Here is an 11,288-nt window from a genome sequence, read left to right on the forward strand (position 1 = left end):
GCTGAGCCAGAGAGCAGCGCTTCTTTCTAGAATCCACTTTATTATGGCATCTGGCAGGGCTGGTGGACGCAGCTCAGATCAGATCCTCTCAAGGTGGATACTGAGGGAGAAAGAGGCTGAGGCCCTGCCGGGCGGCCCTCACTCAGGCCATGCTGCTGCTCAGCTGCATGGCAAAGTCCTGCACGTGCTCCTTCAGAGTCTGGCGGGCATCGGCCTGTGCCCGCTTTTCCCGTGCCCGCTCCTGCTGCAGCTTGGTCAGCCGCAGCCGCAGCCGCTGCTCCCGCCGCTTGCAGGCCTGCAGCTGGCGCTGGGCCTTGTCCAGGGCATCGAGTGCAGCCTCAGCCCGCCGCTTCCAGAGCAGGGCGCTGCCCACCTGGTAGCTGTGCTCATTCTGGATGTAGGCTCCAGCGGGCGGAGGGAGGCGCAGCATGTAGGCTGAGGGTGAGATGGGCCTCGGCTCCAGCGGAGACGGCTGTCGCTCTGGCTCCCGCTCAGGTGAAGGCTGGGTGCTGCAGCCTGCTTCATCTGCCTGGGCACCCAGGGGCCCCAGGAGGTCTGAGAAGGGGCTGCTGAGGCCAGGCTCCAGCCTCCCGGTGGGGGAGGCAGGCAAGGCGGCAGGTGCTGAGGCCTCTTCCACAGGAAAGCAGGTGATGTCAGCAGGTGGAGGTGGGCAAAATGGAGTTGTGGGCCCTCGGCCCTCAGAGCAGCTGGGGGGAAGAGAGAGAGACTGACAGGCCAGGCTCAGGGCTCGCCGACCCCATTTTACCAGGTCATCTAACCCCCATCCCTGAACCCACTCCACGGGCTCAGAACCCGGTCCAGCAAGGCTGCTGTCAGGCACCCTAAAGCCCAGTCCCTCAGACCTGGGGTGCAGTGGGGCACCTCCCCCTCCGCTGCAGCACGTACCGCTTCCTGCATCGCCGGAGCCGGCTGACGTCAGGGGGGCTAGGGGGGTAACTGTGCCCCTTGGTCTTGGTTGTTCGACGCAACTTGGAAAAAGACTCAAATATCGTCGGAACTGCTCCCTCCTTCAGCCTGTGATACCCACTGCGAGGGAGAGCGGTCTGGATGAGGTGGAACAAATCCCTGCCGCCCCAGCCGACCCGCAGGGCATGGAGCCAGCAGGCCCTCCAGCACTCCAGCAAGCTGCTGGGTTAGCTCTGTGGGAGGTGGGCGGCACCCTGCCAACAATGAGTCTGGGGAATGCCAAGTTAAGGCCCCCACCAATCTCTTCCGTGCAAAACTCCTCAGAGTTAAAGAGTGTGGACAGGCTCCACCAGAACAGGGTAGCCCAGCCAAAAGAACTGATTCCGTTTGTGCACTTGTAGGGAGGGCTGGGGTTGCAGGGAGTGCGCTCTGGCACAGTGATCCCTAGGGGGGTGGGTCTCACTGCCCAGGTCTGTCGGGAGAGGAAGCTGAGGTTCCCAGCTGGAGAAACCAGGGCTGCTGCTCCGGGGACCTCCCCACCGGCCGGCTGCCACCCCACTGCCCAGGCCCTGCCCACTGCCAGCTGCCAGGAGGCTCACCTGATTCCCACCAGTTCAAAGCAGTTCTCCTCGAAGTGCTTGGAGCAGAAGTAGATGTACTCGGACGCCGGGTCCCACAGGCCCTGGCCGCTGGGGTCCAGCCGCTGGCAGTTGGCCAGCCACAAGCCCCGCCTTGGATTGTCCTTCTTGGGGAGCCTGCGGGGCCACAAGCCCGTGAGCCCGACGGGAAAGGCCGGCCCCGCTCATGCCGCCCCCAGACCTCGCGCTGACACTGCCTGCGCACAGACAAGGAAGCTGAGGCCTCCAGAAGAAAAGAGACTCGCTGAACATCATCACGTAGGTGAGACTCGAAGCAGCTGGCCCGGGCAGGCGGACCGCCCCTCCTCCCCCACCCAGCCTCCCACTCAAGCCCCGCCCCGACCACAGAAGCGCGTGCGCAGTGGCTCCGCGAGGAGGCAGGACGGGCGCATGCGTAGGGGACCCTCCGCGCGCCGGCGCGCACGCGCGCTAACCTGTGGAAAGAGATGCCGCGGTTGCGCGTCTCGCGCGTGTCCCGTGTGCAGCAGCCGGCGGCGGAGCAGTGACGCGGCATCTGGGGAAGAGGCGGGAGCTCGGTCGCGGGCGGCCGTCGGGGCCCGGAGGGGCTTCGCGCCCCAGGCTGCCACCCCGCTGCAAGCGGCCCCCGAGTGGCAGGTCTTCCCCGGCTCGATCTCGCCCGAACCCCGTCCCAGCCTGTTCTCCAGACTCCCGCTTGCGGCACTCACGGTCTCGCCATTGCTGCGCCGCCGAAGTATCGCGAGGTTTGGCTCGCGGCGGAAGTCAATACCATAGAAACGCGGAAGTGCGCGGCGTTCGCCGAGAGGCGGGTCCCGGAAACTGCAGAGCGAGCCCGGGGAGTGGTCGCGGGGATCTCCCACGCCGCCCGGGTCGGGAAACGCCTACGACGGGAACGAACCCGGCGGTGCTGGCGCGCACGCTTCCTGCGGGAGAGGTTCCTCTTCTGGGCCGGGCGGGAGGTTCCGGGACAGTTCCTCCGGGGGTGGGGCGCGGGAGTGGGTTCGTGCGGGGCGGGGCAAACGCGGCTGGCCCGCGACTCCGACGACGAGAACCAGCCCACTTCCGGACCCCGAGGAGCGCCTTGGCCGGAGCGAAGGACTCCAGTTGTTTAGGCGGAGAGCGCTTCCCGGTTCTCCGCCCCTCACTCTGAAGCCTTTTTCGGGGGGTAACGCGGCAGTTGACTGCTCTGTGTAGCGAGACACACGTACGGACCTGCTGCATCTTTTCTGTTCGGGAGGAACATAGCTTCCCTAGAAATTCACTTGGAAAAGGAAAGTATCTGGCGTGGGAATTTGGTCGAAGTGCAGCACAGGGCAGACTATGCTCAATACAGAAACTTTAATAGGTAAACACATCTGTAATGTGACAGTCGGGGGACAGGGGGCCTATAGCCGCGCCCTCGCATTCAGTACTCTTCCCCTTCCTCGGCCTCTGCTTCCACCGAGTCCACGCCCACCTCTTCGTAATCTTTCTCCAGCGCTGCCAGGTCCTCCCGGGCCTCCGAGAACTCGCCCTCCTCCATGCCCTCCCCCACGTACCAGTGCACAAAGGCGCGCTTGGCGTACATGAGGTCGAACTTGTGGTCCAGGCGGGCCCAGGCCTCGGCGACGGCCGTGGTGTTGCTCAGCATGCACACGGCCCGCTGCACCTTGGCCAGGTCTCCCCCTGGGACCACCGTGGGGGGCTGGTAGTTGATGCCCACCTGCCAGAGAAGGGGAACATGGTGAAGTTTATTTATTTATTTAATTTATTTATTTTTCATGGTGAAGTTTATACTTCACCTCAGAAATTGTAGGTAGGTTGTTTTTTGTGGAGTTTTTTGCGGTACGCGGGCCTCTCACTGCTGTGGCCTCTCCCGTTGCGGAGCACAGGCTCCGGACGCGCAGGCTCAGCGGCCATGGCTCACGGGCCCAGCCGCTCCGCGGCATGTGGGATCTTCCCGGACCGGGGCACGAACCCGTGTCCCCTGCATCGGCAGGCGGACTCTCAACCACTGCGCCACCAGGGAAGCCCTGTAGGTTATTTTTAAAAACGGGGGCCGTGGACCCAGTTTAAATTATGCCCTGTAGGAATTGGTACTTTGTTTTGTACCAATATATGCCAACATCTAATATCCGTTGACTTCATATTTTCACTTTGTGAAGCGCCATCTGAAATGGCAAAACTGGAAACAAATGTCCTTTGTGGAAACTAGTTAAATTATCATACACTCCCTACAGTAGAACACTGTATGATCATAGAAAAGAATGAGAAATCTGTCCCGGCATATAAATATGTCCAAGGTATACTTGGTAAAAAGAAAAGCAACTTTAATTCGATTTATGCTTAAAAATACCTGTAGAGTATTAAACACCAGCTAGAGTCTTTGACAGCTCAGGGAATACCATGCTGGAGGAGGACAAACAACGGGGAGAGGGCTGATGCTGTGACCCCCTCCCTGCCCTAGTGAGCAGCTAGCAGTCAGCAGCAGCTGGACACAGCCAGTCTCCAGAAGAGCTGGGATGAGCAGGGGGAAGGGCACAGGGGGTTCTGACTTGATAGAGGGGTGCTCTCACACAGCGCTAAGGTCAGGCCAGCCAGCCCCTCCAAGTGGGAGTGCTGCCAGCTTCCGTTTCTCTTTGGCATGAGTGGAGTCTGTCACCTACCTTTAAAGAATGTTCTTTGCCCATGTCGCTGGCCCCTTTCTGTCAACGTCACCCGTATAACAAGAGGTGTAATGTGAATATGCACAGACTATCTCTTGAGGGACAAAGCTCTGGAAGGGGAAGAGGACTGCAGCTTTTCAGCCTTCTAAGTCATTTTAATATTTTGCCACATACACACATTTATAATGAAAAAACTAAACATAAACATGGGAAAGACTCCTTGACAATAGTGCACCCCTGAGGAAATGGTTATTAAAGAACGTATGGTGAAATCACACTCAGACTGACAAAAAGGAACTTAGAGCAATGAGAATTCAACGTGCTCCATCTGAGGGAGAACTATCCTCTGTGGGGACAGAAGCTGTGACTTCCTGTACCTCCCCACAAGACCGGCCTCCCCACTGGCTCACAGAGACTCAGCCAGGAGGGAAAGCCTGGGCAGAGGGCACATCACCCCCCCAAAGTGCCACCCAGCTGCGGCTGCCTTGGATGTCCTTGCCTTCCGAAGGTCATGGTGAGGTGACTGAAAGGAGAAGTCAAGAATGGAAGGTTTCAACCCCCACCTATAACCTCTGAGGTCTGCAAACCTCTTATGGAAGGTGTAATGAATATTTCCAGATTGGTGAAACCTGTTATAGACTTTACTCTTCTGTGAGTCACTTTGCATCTGTCGGTCTTACACCCTCGGAGATGGTCAGTGCCAGGGTGTCTTGAAGTGGGGCTGACAGAGGCCAGGTGGGTGCAACAACTTGTCTGTCGTCAGAGGCAAGCTCTGGACTTTCCAAATGGCAATAGGATGACACACATATTGCTTCTACTTCTCTTCATTTTCAATCTGCAATGACCCTGGAACGTGCAACTCCCCAAAACACCTCAGGAACTCATCAGGGCTCACGAGTGCGGGATCTAGCACTTTTTCTAATGTGGAAGATCAATTGTGAACAAGGACGTTTAATGAAGAAGAGGGGGCAGAGTTAAGGATCCCAGGCGTGGCGAGGCACTTAGCCTGGTGATCACAATAGGTCTAACATGTTACTTGGCTTCCAGATACAGGTTGCTTTTCTCTGGGTAGACGTTTCATCGTGACACTAAACACGGTTGAAGGAGCCACCTAATTATCAGTGTGATTTTGTGTGCGAGGCAGTGTTCCGAGTCTGGTTTGGAGTAACAGCAGTGAACCACCCTTGGCCCCACAGAAAACACTGCATAATGAATTTAAAATTCTGTCTACAAAAACATAAATGTTACCTAAAATGCAGCGACAACTGGTGACTGAAGTAATGTGAAATCTAAAAACCATGATTTCTAATACAAAATGATACCATAGACCCTGACAGGCTTCTTGAGCAAGAGTGGGAAAATGTGGAGGACAGACATGCTGCAGTCAGACGTCCCTGAAAGCTCCCTCCATTGCTCGCTGCCCCTGAGGCTGTTAGATACTAAAAGCTGTTTCAGCCTCAGTCTCTAAACTGTAAGGTAGTAGTAGTAGTAGCCCATGAGTGTTACAGGTTGGTTGTAAGAAATAAGGGTACATAAAGTCCTTGCTAAAGATCAAGGCACCTAGCAAATTAATTACTAAACTTGTTCTCCCTGCAGTGCAGCTGCCCTGGAACAGGGTACCCTCCACAAAGGGGCAGCACCCCGTCCCAGGATCTGCTGCAGGCGGAAGGTAAATACGCGCTACCGCCCAGCCTACCTTGAACCCAGTCGGGCACCAGTCCACAAACTGGATGGTGCGTTTGGTCTTGATGGTGGCGATGGCCGCATTGACGTCTTTGGGGACCACGTCCCCCCTGTACAGCATGCAGCAGGCCATGTACTTGCCGTGGCGAGGGTCACACTTGACCATCTGGTTGGCCGGCTCGAAGCAGGCGTTGGTGATCTCGGCCACGGACAGCTGCTCATGGTAGGCCTTCTCGGCCGAGATGACTGGGGCGTACGTGGCCAGGGGGAAGTGGATGCGGGGGTAGGGCACCAGGTTGGTCTGGAACTCCGTCAGGTCCACGTTGAGGGCGCCGTCGAAGCGCAGGGAGGCCGTGATGGAGGACACGATCTGCCCGATCAGACGGTTAAGGTTGGTGTACGTGGGCCGCTCGATGTCCAGGTTGCGCCGGCAGATGTCATAGATGGCCTCGTTGTCCACCATGAAGGCACAGTCCGAGTGCTCCAGGGTCGTGTGCGTGGTCAGGATGGAGTTGTAGGGCTCCACCACAGCTGTAGACACCTGGGGGGCCGGGTAGATGGCGAACTCCAGCTTGGACTTCTTGCCGTAGTCCACCGAGAGCCGCTCCATGAGCAGAGACGCAAAGCCCGAGCCGGTGCCGCCCCCGAAGCTGTGGAAGATGAGGAAGCCCTGCAGGCCCGTGCACAGGTCCGCCTGCGGGAGAGCAGAGGCCGTGAGGCCACGCCCGCATGAGCCGTGCCACCACCCCCACGGGCCCCCACAGGCCCCGGTCACGGCACACTCTTCCTCTGCAGGTTCACTATACGGGTTCAACCCATCCACAGGGAACACGCATCACACTTAGCAGTTACAGACGTGGACGCACTGCGGCCACACCGGAAAGGAAGACCCTGCACTCATGGTTCTGCTGGGTTTTGCCAAAGTGATGTCCCGGGGAGATCCCGGGCCTCCCCTCCTGTCCAGGAGGCCTTCCCAGGGCCCTTCTCACCAGTTTGCGGATCCGGTCCAGGACCAGATCGACGATCTCCTTGCCGATGGTGTAATGGCCTCTGGCGTAGTTATTGGCCGCGTCCTCCTTCCCGGTGATCAGCTGCTCCGGGTGGAAGAGCTGCCTGTAGGTCCCCGTGCGCACTTCATCTGCAGAGAGGACAGCGTGCCCGAGACTCTAAGGACGGTCGCTGACTCACTGGGATGGCCAGGTCCGGGGAAACCTTCACTTCTACAGGCACGTGCTGTGCCTTGCAGGCCAGCAGCGTCAGCGTCTCACAGAAAAGGTCTCCGTGTGATACACATGCCTCATCTGCTGTTTATGGCTCCGGGAAGGTCCAGTCAACCCGAGGAACAAATGCCAGTGTGGCCAGTTCCCAAAGGCGAGGGAATGCTCACACCGCACAGGCGGTTCTGCGCGTGCATGTTTTGTTCACACCCACAGCTACACCCGGGGTGTTGCTGAAATGGCCCTGACATACTAGACATCAGCGTGACTTTTGCCGGGCGCCCTCTGTGGCCTGGGTCTCACGGGCTCCAAGGTGACATTCTGTTCTCTCCTGGGTGGCCGCCACTGAAAGGTGCTCTCTCCTGGCAGCTCCCCTTGGAAACTACCTCGGGCTTCTGATCTGGAGGAACCCAGCAAAGGTTCTGTGCTTCCCCTTCTAAGGGTACCTACCGACCACGGTGGGCTCCAGGTCCACGAACACGGCTCTGGGCACATGCTTGCCAGCCCCAGTCTCACTGAAGAACGTGTTGAACGAGTCATCCCCACCGCCGATGGTTTTGTCGCTTGGCATCTGGCCGTCGGGCTGAATTCCATGTTCAAGGCAGTAGAGCTCCCAGCAGGCATTGCCGATCTGGACCCCCGCCTGCCCCACGTGGATAGAGATGCACTCACGCTGGGAACCAGAATATACATGTGAGGCCCCTTGTCTTGAAGGCAGCCATTACTGTGTGGCAGGCAAAATATAATTAAATGTTTGTATGTGCTTCAGAGTGTCTGGGGCTTTCTCATTCCCTATTTTCTTTTCCAGGAGGCTTATGTGACCCTTTTATCCCTGTGAAAACTGGCTTGCCCTGAACCACTCTAGCTGATAGTGAATGCCAGAATTAGCCCCAGAACCTAAGTGTTTGCTACTATACAAAAATTCGGTTATTTAAAATTTTGCAAGCCGTATGTCAATAATAAACTCCATGTTATGGCTAGTCACAGTAATTCTCTGAAGAATATAGCAGTTTTTATTGTGTTCTGACCAAATGATAAGGTTAAGTGGTAATTGAGTTGGGAAAGGAAAAGTGGACTGGGACAGAGGCCACCATGGCCCAAGCATGGGTGGTCACTGTGTGTGTTTCATCTGCCCCTCTAAGTCTAGCCTCTGTTCTCTGTCCAGCTCTGTGCTCAAGGAGGCTGACCCATGTGGACTGTGCCCCCTGGCTTTTGGTTGCTTTAGCCAATGTCAGGCACCAGCAAGAGCTGGAGGTTAGAGGAAGGTGTGGTCGGGGTGCTTGACCCTGGCTCCCTCCCTGCCGGGCTGCCTTGGGTCGCTTGAGTTCCTGTACAAGGGCACAGAGTGTCAGCAGTCAGCGCTTGTCATAAACCTACCCTCTGAGCTTCTCATAAGCACTCCATCCCCTCACCTCTTCCAGCCTAGGAGTTAATGGCTCCCAGATGGCACAAGTGCTGGGATATTGCACTGTCCTTTGGTGGTTTCCTTAAACCCTGCGCGTATCTTTATAAATAGTATCTTCTTAAAGATTGTCCTGTGAGTATCTGTTTTGAATGTACCGTTTCTTTCCTGCCGGGAATTTAACTCTAGTCCCTAATCACATGTCTGATTTTAGACACATCATCCTTACAAATACAGAGGTGATCACATGAAATTTGAGGTGTGCCACCCACACTAAATTCTGACTTACATACAGTCCTCAGAACTTGAAGTCCTGTTTTCTATTATACAAGCACCAAATCTCAGAGCAGGAGAGACCAGTTTGATGCAGCAATCCCCGAACATCATCCCAGAGGGAAGCATTCGGTTTGGGAAAGATCTCCAATGACAACGAAATCACTCCCCCAGAGGAGGACTCCATCGGCACCCCGGAAGTCCTTTGAAATCCACCCAACCGCACCATTTTCTGGGTTTTTTTTTTTTTTTTTTTCCGTACGCGGGCCTCTCATTGCCGTGGCCTCTCCCGTTGCGGAGCACAGGCTCCAGACGCGCAGCCCCAGCGGCCACGGCCCACGGGCCCAGCCGCCCCGCTGCATGCGGGATCCTCCCGGACCGGGGCACAAACCTGCGTCCCCTGCATCGGCAGGCGGACTCTCAACCACTGCGCCAACAGGGAAGCCCAACCGCACCATTTTCAAATGCACACTATTCGCTTTGAATCCAGATCCACTGTATTTCACAGGATGCCTGTTGTGTCCTTCTACTCTCTCAGCCCCAGTGTGATCAGAGCCAGCTCTGTGATCCGAAGAAATACCCCAATGTCTTCATTTACAAAATGCGGCTGGGGAGCTCCGTGGTTTGTAAGGCCACGTCCATCTGACTGTCTAACAGTGAAAGGAATTGCAGTGCTCGGGGATGTCATTCCTCGCTGTCAACAGAAAGCGAGCGCACTGCCGACCTTGCCTGGATTGCTGAAGTTTGTTTATATTTCTGTACTCGGCTCTATTTCCCCTCTGAAAGTTCCTCCAGACCAAGTCCTGTGTCCCCTTCTCAGCAGATGACCTCCTTCCCCAGCACGGCCCCCCGCCACCCCCGGAGGCCAGCCCTGCCCGCTGTGCCCACTGTCCATGCACCGGGCAGCCCGACCACTGCAGCCTGGACTGCCCGCCTCCCCTAAGCCCAGAGACAACGTGCCGAGGCGAGCTGACTGCCGCGGCTCTCGGACTCGGACGTTGTTACTCGTGGGAACTGTGGCTCCACGGCCGAGAACGCCGCCTTCGCAGTTTCTCCTTTTCAGCCTCTGCTCTGGCCGCGCGATCGGGGAGCGGACGCCCACACGAGGCTCTTCGGGCATCCTTTCAGACCCGGCCCCCACCCATCTGCCCGGGACACGGCCTCCAGGCCTCCCGCCCGCCCGGCTGTACCATGGTGAGCACCACCACCGCACTCCGATCTCAACAGCTGCAGCCGCCCAACTGCTGCTGCCGCGCCGCGCGCTCCTAGGACGCGCGCCGCCAACGCCCATTGGTCTGGAGCACCATGGGGCGGGCCAAGGTCTGGAATCCCGCTCCCTATTGGTTAGGACGCGACTCCCAGAGTGTGGCGCGTTCTGATTGGGCGTGGATTTGGCGGGAAGGCTGCGGGGACGCCGAAGGATGAGCGCAGGTGGGTGTTCCCGCGAGATCTTGGCCTTCAGGTGGGAGTGGTGTTCGGTTTCCTGTTCTGTCTACGCCAGCTAGGCGGCTTCGAGGAGGCCTGACCGTGTCTACGCAGCCGAACCTGGCTGTTGTCCGCTGGTGGGGGGGGGGGCCGCCGCTGGGGGGGCCGCCGCAGGGAGCCCGCAGGGCGGGGCGGGGAGGGGAGGGAGGTGCCGGGCTGGGCAGCGCTCGGTGTCCTATCTTGAGGGCGCGGGCAGTCGCGTAACGACAGGCTGGAGTAAGGCAGAGTCTTCCGGGGAAGCAGGAGAGGGTCCCGCCGCCTCTGGTCCGGTCCCGCCGCCCCCGTGCTCAAACCGCGAGATTGTCTCACCGCTCTGGAGGCCTGAGGGTCGCTGTCCGGAGCGGCCCCGCGTGGGGCGGGGAGAACAGGCTTCAGGGGCGCTTATCCCGCGGTATCGGGGGCCTTTACCTTCAGTCACCTCCCGGCTCCGAACACAGTCTCAGGGCGTTAGGGCCTCGTCCTGGGGATGGGGGTGCCCTCCTTCAGGCCGTAGCGCGCGCAGCTGACTTGTAGCTTGTGCCACCCGCCATTTCTTAAGTACAATTAATTTTTCTGATTGTTAAAGTAACACACATTTATAGAGTAGGAAGTGTGGAACATGCAGAAAAACAGAAAGGAAATAAAATCTATAAAGCCACAACCTAGAGACAAACATTGTTAATACCAGGGTTGTTTTGTTTATTTTTCCTGCTAGTATATACATGTATACATTTGTTATCCATACAACTTGGGCCAAACAACATGATTTTATGTATTTATTTATTTACTAATAGCTTTCCTGAGATATAATCCACATATCAGACATCACCCATTTAAAGTGGTACACAATTCAATGTTTTTTTTGTATATTCACAGAGTTGTGCAACCACCACCACTATCAGTTTTAGAACATTTTTATCCCCCAAAGAAACCCATACCCTTTAGCTGTCAGTCCCCAGTTCCTCCCCTCTCCCAGCCCTAGGCAACCTATCATTTTCTTTCTGTCTCTGTATATTTGTCTATTCTGGACGTTTCATATGAATGAAGTACAGTATATGGT

At 57.0% G+C, this 11,288-nt stretch overlaps 2 protein-coding genes across 2 annotated transcripts; both read right to left on the reverse strand.

The window, feature by feature from the left end:
• Nucleotides 1–20: 20 nt before the first annotated feature.
• Nucleotides 21–2,385, reverse strand: THAP7 (THAP domain containing 7). Its single transcript, XM_004326071.4, has 5 exons — nucleotides 2,252–2,385; nucleotides 2,000–2,079; nucleotides 1,527–1,682; nucleotides 907–1,047; nucleotides 21–707 (listed from the first exon to the last, which is right to left on the reverse strand). The coding sequence occupies exons 2-5, from the start codon at nucleotides 2,077–2,079 to the stop codon at nucleotides 143–145; spliced, it is 942 nt and encodes a 313-aa protein (XP_004326119.1). The 5' UTR covers nucleotides 2,252–2,385; the 3' UTR covers nucleotides 21–142.
• Nucleotides 2,386–2,633: 248 nt separating this feature from the next.
• On the reverse strand, nucleotides 2,634–10,032 carry LOC101339685 (tubulin alpha-3 chain-like). Its single transcript, XM_033837394.2, has 5 exons — nucleotides 9,955–10,032; nucleotides 7,540–7,762; nucleotides 6,862–7,010; nucleotides 5,886–6,566; nucleotides 2,634–3,246 (listed from the first exon to the last, which is right to left on the reverse strand). Exons 1-5 carry the CDS (start codon nucleotides 9,955–9,957, stop codon nucleotides 2,950–2,952), a joined length of 1,353 nt encoding a protein of 450 aa, XP_033693285.2. The 5' UTR covers nucleotides 9,958–10,032; the 3' UTR covers nucleotides 2,634–2,949.
• Nucleotides 10,033–11,288: the final 1,256 nt, after the last annotated feature.

This window comes from Tursiops truncatus, chromosome 13 (assembly GCF_011762595.2).
Source record: "Tursiops truncatus isolate mTurTru1 chromosome 13, mTurTru1.mat.Y, whole genome shotgun sequence".
Classification (NCBI taxonomy): domain Eukaryota; kingdom Metazoa; phylum Chordata; class Mammalia; order Artiodactyla; family Delphinidae; genus Tursiops; species Tursiops truncatus.

Excerpts from the sequence above, each read along its gene's own strand:
- THAP7 (XM_004326071.4), bottom strand. The coding sequence starts at position 2,079 with ATGCCGCGTCACTGCTCCGCCGCCGGCTGCTGCACACGGGACACGCGC. Across the intron at positions 1,683-1,999 it reads CGCGGCATCTCTTTCCACAG|GCTCCCCAAGAAGGACAATC; the intron begins GTTAGCGCGCGT and ends GTGGCCCCGCAG. Across the intron at positions 708-906 it reads CTCCGGCGATGCAGGAAGCG|CTGCTCTGAGGGCCGAGGGC; the intron begins GTACGTGCTGCA and ends TCTTCCCCCCAG.
- LOC101339685 (XM_033837394.2), bottom strand. Across the intron at positions 6,567-6,861 it reads TGGACCGGATCCGCAAACTG|GCGGACCTGTGCACGGGCCT; the intron begins GTGAGAAGGGCC and ends GCTCTCCCGCAG. Across the intron at positions 3,247-5,885 it reads GGTGCCCGACTGGGTTCAAG|GTGGGCATCAACTACCAGCC; the intron begins GTAGGCTGGGCG and ends CTTCTCTGGCAG.